The sequence below is a fragment of the Coloeus monedula genome, assembly GCF_965178545.1.
Source record: "Coloeus monedula genome assembly, chromosome: 21".
NCBI classification, from domain to species: Eukaryota; Metazoa; Chordata; class Aves; order Passeriformes; family Corvidae; genus Coloeus; species Coloeus monedula.
In genome coordinates, this window is record NC_138801.1 from 4,252,253 (window position 1) to 4,259,925 (window position 7,673).

A 7,673-nucleotide genomic window follows, 5' to 3' on the forward strand; every position below is an offset into this window, starting at 1 on the left:
AGGTGGGAAAACTCCTCTTCGCTTTCCCTTTCCCTCGGCGGCGGCCGTTCCGCCAGAGCAAACAAGCGGGAGGGGAAGAAGGGGCCGGCGGAGGCGAGACCCGTTTGTTTGTAAAGAAGTTTTATTTCCACATTTAAAAAAGGGGGGAGCGGGAGCGGCCGCGGCGCCCCGAGCCCCCCCCCGCGCCCCCCGCCCGGCCGGGCCGGCCCCGGGATACAGACTGACAAGAATCACTTACACAAATACGCCCTCAGGGTTCACAAATAAATAATTCATATACATTTTGCACCGTATTTACATTCCACCGCTTCTTTTTTTTTTCTTTTCTTTTTAAAATTTTTTTTGGTGGTTTTTTTTTGTTTTTTTTTTTTTTTTTTTTTTTTAGTTTAAGTTACGGACGTCCCAAAGTCTCGCTGGGGCCATCGGCCCGGGCCACCCCACGGTCCTTCCCGGCGGCGGGACCGCTGCCCCGGGGTCGGGGAGCCGGAGATAACGGGGAGGGGTCTCCCCGGAGCCGCCCGTGGCAGGTGTGGCTCGGCTCCCCTGACTGTTCCTGGGGAGGGGGCGGGGAGGCGAAGCCCCCCCGGAGCATCCGACCCCCGCCTGTGCTCCCGGCGCCGTCCCACGCCGAGGTGAGGGGACACGCAGCGGCCCCGCTGCCCGTCGGGGGCACAAGGGGGTAAAGGTGGCGAGTGCCCCGCGGGGTGGGGGCAGCTCTGCCGCCTCCGTCCTGCCAAGCCTGTCCTTGCTTCTGGCATTCTTTATATATATTTTAAAAAAGGAGGGGGTGGTCTCATTTATAATTTTATATATATATATATTTGGGGATGAGCGGGAGTCTGTCTCTTGCTCGCGGCCCCGGAGATGTGGGGTGGCCCCCTCGAGCCCCTCGGGCCGGTGGGTGCCGGCGGGGCTGCCCGGGCGGCCGGGGCTCACCGGGGCTGTGCAGCCCGGGGCAGGACGCCGGGCAGCGGGGGCAGGGGCGGCGGGGGCTCGCTGCCGCCCTGCAGTCCGTGGATGAGGATGCGGGGCACCAAGGGTCTCTGTAGGGCGGGGGGCGGCGCGCTGGGTCCGCGGTACAGGTAGAGGGCGGCGCCGGGGTCCAGGTTGGAGACCAAACTCTGCGGGTAGAAGTAGGGCGAGGGGAACATCCTCTGGAGGGCTGAATAGTTGCCAGCCTCAGCCAGCAGCTCCAGGCCCACCGCCGTCTGCCTTTTCCACTTGGTCCTGGGGGGGACAAGTCGAGAGAAGAGGTCAAGGAGGGGAGGGATGCTCCCAAAGCCGCTCCCGGGCTCTTTTTACTCTTTGCATATCCCCTTTCCCCGGGCTCTGCTCTCATTGCGCATCCCCGCTCCCACCGCTGGCTCCCAGGGCCAGTGTCCCCCGTACGGCAGGGATGGGATGGGATTTAATGGGATGGGATGTAGACCCCATTAATGGCGGGAGGGAGCTTATCTCCCCGGCATTCCCGGCGTGAGCGCCCACGGAGCTTTCCCGGAGGCACCGGAGCCACAGCCCGGCTGGGATCCGATGGCGGGATGCGAATCCCGGCGACAAAAACCGCGACCAACATTCCAGTCCCTTCCTGGGGGTGCAAGTTCCAGGTTGTCACACGACCCGCGGATGACCCAGGGGATCCGTGAGCTGAGCGCGGATGCTGCGACCACCGCGATGCTCCGGCCCGAGGCTGCGGCGGCCCCGCTCCGCCGCCCGGGGCTCCGGGACCCCCTCTGCGGGCCGGGGCTGCCGGGGCCAGGCCGGGCCGCTCGGGAGGCTGCAGGAGTCCCGCGGGGGGACACGCGTGGGGCAGGGTCCCGGGGAATTCGTTTGCAGCGTATATATGTATCTGTGTCTAAATATAAGTACATATACACACACACATATATATATATGCATGTATGTGTATATTTGTATATTTTAAAATATGTGTCTATATCGGTATAGGCATGTGTGTATATATATATATTTATACGTTCATGTGCGTGTGCCGGATTTCGTGGGGAAGCCCCTGCTCCAGGATCTCGCCGCCGGCGGGCCGGGCCGGCTTGGGAAGGGGTTGGGAGCACTGGCTCGGCTCCGGCGTGTCCTTGCAGGAGGGATTTGAGGAAAGGAGGGATGATCACACGGTCCCTGGCCGCCCCTAAACTTCCCCGAACCCCCGGCTCGGGAGGATCTTTGCAGATGGAGAAGTGGGACTGGAAATGATGGGGAGGGAGGGTAAAACCCTGGAGTGAGCGAGGGGACAGGGTGGGGGCTGCAGCCGGAGGTGGCAGTGGCAATGGTCGGGGCTGGGGATATCCGGACGAACCCACTGAAGCCACCACATCACCCTTTTACAGATTTGTCGCTGAAGCGCTAAACCTATTTCCACCAGTAAATTATTCATCATAATAATAATTGTGTAATTACTGTAAAGGGTGTTAATTATTGATGCCCAAAGCAGTAATTGGTATCTATTATTAATGGGCCGATGTGTTATGCTGTTGTGTTTAGCTGGAAGCCCGGTCCTACCTCCCCGCCTTGCCGGGGCTGGGGGCACGGATCGCCCCCCCCCGCCCCACACCCGCCCTGCCTCGGCATCGCTTCTCTTCCCTTGACTTTGGGGTAAAAGGCCCCGGGAGAGGCGGGGACGGGATGGACATCGCCCCTGTCCCGGTGCCAGGAGGGACGGGGTGGTTGTGGGGTGCAAAAGCCCTGCCTGGTTTGGGGGTGCGCGGCCGGGGAGGGGAGCAGGGCGGGATCCCGGCGCTGTGGGCAGGAGGGAACGGTGCATTTTTACCTTCTGTTCTGGTACCACGTTTTCACCTGCGTGTCGGTGAGGTTGAGGGAGGCGGCCAGTTCCATCCTGTCCTGCACGCTCAGGTATTTTTGCCTCTCGAAGCTGCGCTCCAGCTGGGCCAGCTGATGGTCGGTGAAGGCGGTGCGGGCTTTGCGCGGCTTTTTCAGCCGCACCGGGGGACTGTCCCGGGAACTGGAGATCTCTCGGTCCCCTTCTTCTTTCACTGAGCCGAGAGGGAGGAAGAGAGGCCAGGTCAGGGCAGGAAGGGAATTACCCCCAAAAGAGAGGTAACCGAGCAGGGGCTCGGGTCCGAGTGGGGCTCGCGGCACATTTGCTCTGCACCCCCGTAAATTTTAATCCCGGCTGCCCGAGGGAATTCAGGGGCTCCCCGAGCCGGGCCCGACTTTTCCCCGTCCCGAAGGCCTGGGATCGGAGCAGGAACGCTGAACTGTGCCGAGAGGACCCGCGGCCCGGCCCCGCCGCACTTCTGCCCAGACCCCCCCGCATCCCCCTCACCCCTCATTTCTCACGGGGCAGGACCTTCCTCTGGGCTTATTCCCCCAAATTCAAAAGCTTTATCGATGCTTGGGTATTTTTTTTTCCTTCTTTTTTTCGCTCTCTCTCTTTTTTTTTTTTTTTACTTTTTTTTTGAACCAAAACAAACAAACCAAAAATGAAAATTGCGAGGCCACATTTTTTTGGTGGGGAATGTAGCCGTGCTGGTCCTGCCTCTCCCCTCCGCGGAGGAGCCTCCGTCCTCCCGGGGATGCTGCCGGGGCACGGAACAAACCTCCCTGCTCCAGGGCGCACAACGAAATACTGGTGAAATCACTTCGCAAACCCCTGCCCGGGCTGTTATTTATCTTAAAAAAGGCCGACTGAGAGGGGCTGGCGGCTTTTCGTTAGCGCGGTCGGTACCTACGCGCTGGCGGAGCGATGCGAGAATTTACGCCACAAAATGTTGGAAGGTGATGGGAAAATTACCGAGCAAAAACAAAAATACAGGGGGAAAAATAAATTCCTGCTTGTGCTCGCCTTCTCCACCCTTCCTGGAGGAGATTATGGAGCAAATAGGCTCGATTTATACAAATCGGCGGCGTTTGGCGGTTTTTTTTTTTACAGGGGTTTATGTTAAATTTGCTGGTGGCGGGGGTGAGGAGGGACAGGGCTGGAGCCGAACGCGAGCTGATTTCTCTCTGTAGGAAGACAATAATCCGGCTAATTGAGCCACCGGGGAGTGAAACCCTTCAACCAGAAATCCCGGCTCTGGCCGAGCAGGCAGAACGAGCAGGGGGCGATCCTTGAGCGGGGAGATCCGGTCCCGGTTCCCGGGAAAGCGGCAGCCCCGACCCCGCCGGACCCGGACAGGGGGGTCGGTCCCGCTCTCTCCCGGGAACGGCCCGAAAGTTTGTATGGACTTTTCTGAAGAGAAAAGCGGGTCTGGCCTCCAGCATCCCGAGAAAGAAAATCGCCCCCCGGCCCCTGGGCTCATCCTCGGCCCCTAAAAAGTTCCTGCTCGCCAAAGGGCTGCAGGAACGGCGGCGACGGCTTCCCTGCTCGGTTCGGATCTGCCTCTGGCTATTCCTAGCTTTAAAAAAAAAATTATATATACATATATAAATACATATATGGATTTTTTCGGCACTTTGGCCGCTGGGGTTAGGCCCAGCTTCGCAGCCCCTTTGCGGAGTAAATGTGGGGCGTTTTGCCCCCGGAAAGGCTATTTCCAGAGCAGCACAAAAAGGATCGCGCTGGGAGCGGGGATCTTCACCCGCTCCTCCACAGATGCGGGGGTTTTACCCTCATTGAAACTGTGGTTTCCTTCCCATCTAAACTGTGGGTTTATTCCCCTCCACTTCATCAGGTCTTTTTTCCCCTCATTTAAGCAGTGGGGTTTTTCCACCCCCCTACCCCCCCCCGATTTAAGCCGTGTTTTCCCCGCAATTTAAAGGATTCCCCCCCCCCCCCCCCCCCCATTTAAACGGCATTTGCAGCGTGGCCGCGGCTGTCCCGCCGCACGGACAGGAGAGGAACCGAGCGGCGCCGGGAAACGACCCCCACCCAAATCCGACTCCCCCAGCCCGGGCTCGGCCGGCTCAGGGGGATGCGGAGAACCCGCTTTTCTTCTCTCCCCTCCCTTCTTTCGCGTCTCGGCGATTTGGGGCAAGGGGAGAAGAGCTGAAGGAATTCGGGCCGGGTGTAGGAGACTAAAACAAACCAAGGTCGGAATCGCGGCTGTTTTCAATGCCGGCCCTGCAAAGCGGTGGGGCCGATGCTTCCTCCCGGGGCACTTCCAGCCCCGGCACCGACCCCGGGCTCCATCCCCCGTTTGGAGCGAAAATCCCCCCGTGACGTCCAGAGCCTGCCGCCGCCTTTGGAGGCTTAATTGGGTGAATATTTTTTCCTCCATTAACCAGATTTCAGTCCAGCGGCTCCGGGCTGGCCCAGGGTGCATTTGCAGCCGGGACGGGGCTCAGCCTGTCCCCCTTTTTTCCTGCCAATCCCCTCAAATTCAGCGGCCCCGTAAGGTGCCATCGCCTCCCTTTTCTCCCCCCGGCTGGATACCCTCTCCTTTCCCTCACAAACAGCCGGCGAACAGTTTTCCCGGGGAAAAGTTTTGCAGGGGTGATGAGGGTGGGGTGGGTGAAGGCACTCGGGATAAAATGCTCAGGGGGGTGAGGTCTGACCCCAAATCCCCCCGTGCTGTTCCTGTGCCTCTCTCTGCCCCGACTGCTGCAGGGGGAGGCCGGGAAGGGACTGGGGGGGCCCGGGAGGCCGAAGCCCCCAGGCTCAGGGCGAGCAGCCGCCTCATCCAGCCCCACGCCCCGCCGGCGCTGTGGATGCGGCCCGGGGTTCCCTGTCTGTAATGCTCGGTTTTGAACGATTTCCAAAATAATAATACAAATTACAAAAATCGAATCAAACCCCACCGACCGGCTTGCTCGTTTCTCACAGGAGCAGAAGAAATACCCGGCAAATGCATGATTATTTTATTATGGTTTTGTTTTGGTTCGTTTGCTTTGGTTTTTCTTTTTTTTTTTTTTATCCGCAGGCAAAAATCCGTCTCCGGTTCTCCTTTCCCCGCGGGTAGGAACGGCACAGCCGGATCTCTGCGGCGGAAGGCAGCCCCGGCGCATCACCCGGGCGCGTTTAATGAAGCACCGACTGCCCCAACCCCTTCCACCGGGCCGAGCCCCACCGAGCCCCGAACCCCCAAGTTTCCTCAAGTTGGTGCCGACCCCTCGGTCATTTCGGGAGCGACCGATACCGTGACCTCCCCCCCCCTCAGCGGGGCGCGCCGGAGCCGGGTCCGCAGCGAGATCCCAGAGCACCGGGAGACCCCCGGGCCGCCAGAGGCTGTGGGTCCGGGCCGCCCTGCACAGCCCAGCAAGGTGAGCGGCTCTTACCTTTGTACTCCGAGTCCGAGGAGGAGCTGCTGGTGTTTTTTTCCATTTTCTCCCTAAAATCCTCGCCGGGCTTGGTGGGGATCCTGCCCGCCGGCTCCTGCCCGCCGTGAGGTCCATTGGTGCTGGAGTAAGGCGCGCAGGCGGCCAGGGGCTTGCAGTCGGCCAGGATGTCTCTGATGAGGAAGGAGGAGGTGACGGTCCGGGACTGCGAGGGAGCCGAGACCTGCCCCGGCTGGAGATGCGCATCCAGGCCCGGCCGCGGCACCGCCGCCTCCAGGCACTCGCGGCCCGGCGAGCGGGGCGAGGGGCACCCGCTGCTGCCCTCTGAGCGGGGGCTCAGCTCCAGCGGGGACCGGCCGTCCCCCACCAGCGGGTCCCCCTTGGGCACGGCCGGACTGCCGGCTCGGTGGGAGAGGATGGAGTCGATCCCAAACCCGGTGGAGCCCTCCATGGCCCCCGCGAGGTGCCGGCGCTCACACGGGCATTGGCGGGGAGGGCGCGGCGGAAGCGGTTTGATAACGATAATTAACAATAACAGGAGGGAAAAACAAAAAGGCGAAAGAAAGAAAAAAAAAAAACAACAAAAAAAGACAAGGTAAAAAGAAAAAAAAAAAAAAGAGCAAAGTTCAGTCTGGGATCCGGGCAAGAATTGCTGCAAGGCTCTCCGAGGCGCCGCGCGTTAGATCCAGGGCTGCTCCGTCTTCAGCATCGCGCCCAGCTGCACTCACAGACAGACAGACAGGAGAGGGGGGGAGAGGGAGGCAGAGTCAAACTTTGGCCGCGAAGGGGGTGGGGTGAGGGGGGACGGACCCCAACCTCACCCGGGGTCCCGGCCACCCCACCCGTGTCCGGAGCCGCGGCGGCGCGGGGCTGGGGGGCAGCCCGGGGGCTCCCAGCCGGAGGTGGGGAGACAGCGATCGATAGTGAAGGCTTCGCAGCGCCTTAACCACTTAATGATCCAGAAATCAATGGGGAAGGGCGAGGGGAGGGCGGAGGGGGTGGCCAGTCGCCGGGCCGCCGCGGCGCCCCCCTTCCCCGCCAGCACCTCGGACAGCGCCGGGGGAAAAGCGGAGTCACTCCGGAGCCGGCGGTGCCTCGGACAGCGCCGGAGCCGCTGCGGAGCCCGCGGTGCCTTCAGCACCTCGGACAGCGGCGGGAGCGCCGCGCCCTCCCCGAGGGGGGGAACGGGGGAAATGGGGAGAAAACCTGAATTTGGGCCGCCCCGGCTGGGGGACCCCGGCACCCCCCACCCAGCCCGTGTGAACGCGCCCATTGGCCGCCAGGCGTTTTGGGGGATGTCACTCCCCAGCAGGCGACACCTTGGAGCTTGATTAACGGGAATTAATTGTCGCCCGGATCCCCGCGCTTTCCGGGCGGTTTCCGCCCTCTTTTGCTGTCATTATCCCGCTGATGGGGCTCTTAATGGGATGATTAGCCGCGGAGGGCGGGGGGGGTGTGGGTTGGGTGGGTTGTCGAGGGGTTACTGC

General features: G+C 61.1%; 1 protein-coding gene across 1 annotated transcript; it reads right to left on the bottom strand.

The window, feature by feature from the left end:
• Nucleotides 1–932: 932 nt before the first annotated feature.
• On the bottom strand, nt 933–6,637 carry BARHL1 (BarH like homeobox 1; the record flags this gene model as incomplete). Its single annotated transcript, XM_082295073.1, has 3 exons — nt 933–1,227; nt 2,780–3,002; nt 6,187–6,637. 3 exons carry the CDS (start codon nt 6,635–6,637, stop codon nt 933–935), a joined length of 969 nt encoding a protein of 322 aa, XP_082151199.1.
• Between the last annotated feature and the right edge of the window lie 1,036 nt (nt 6,638–7,673).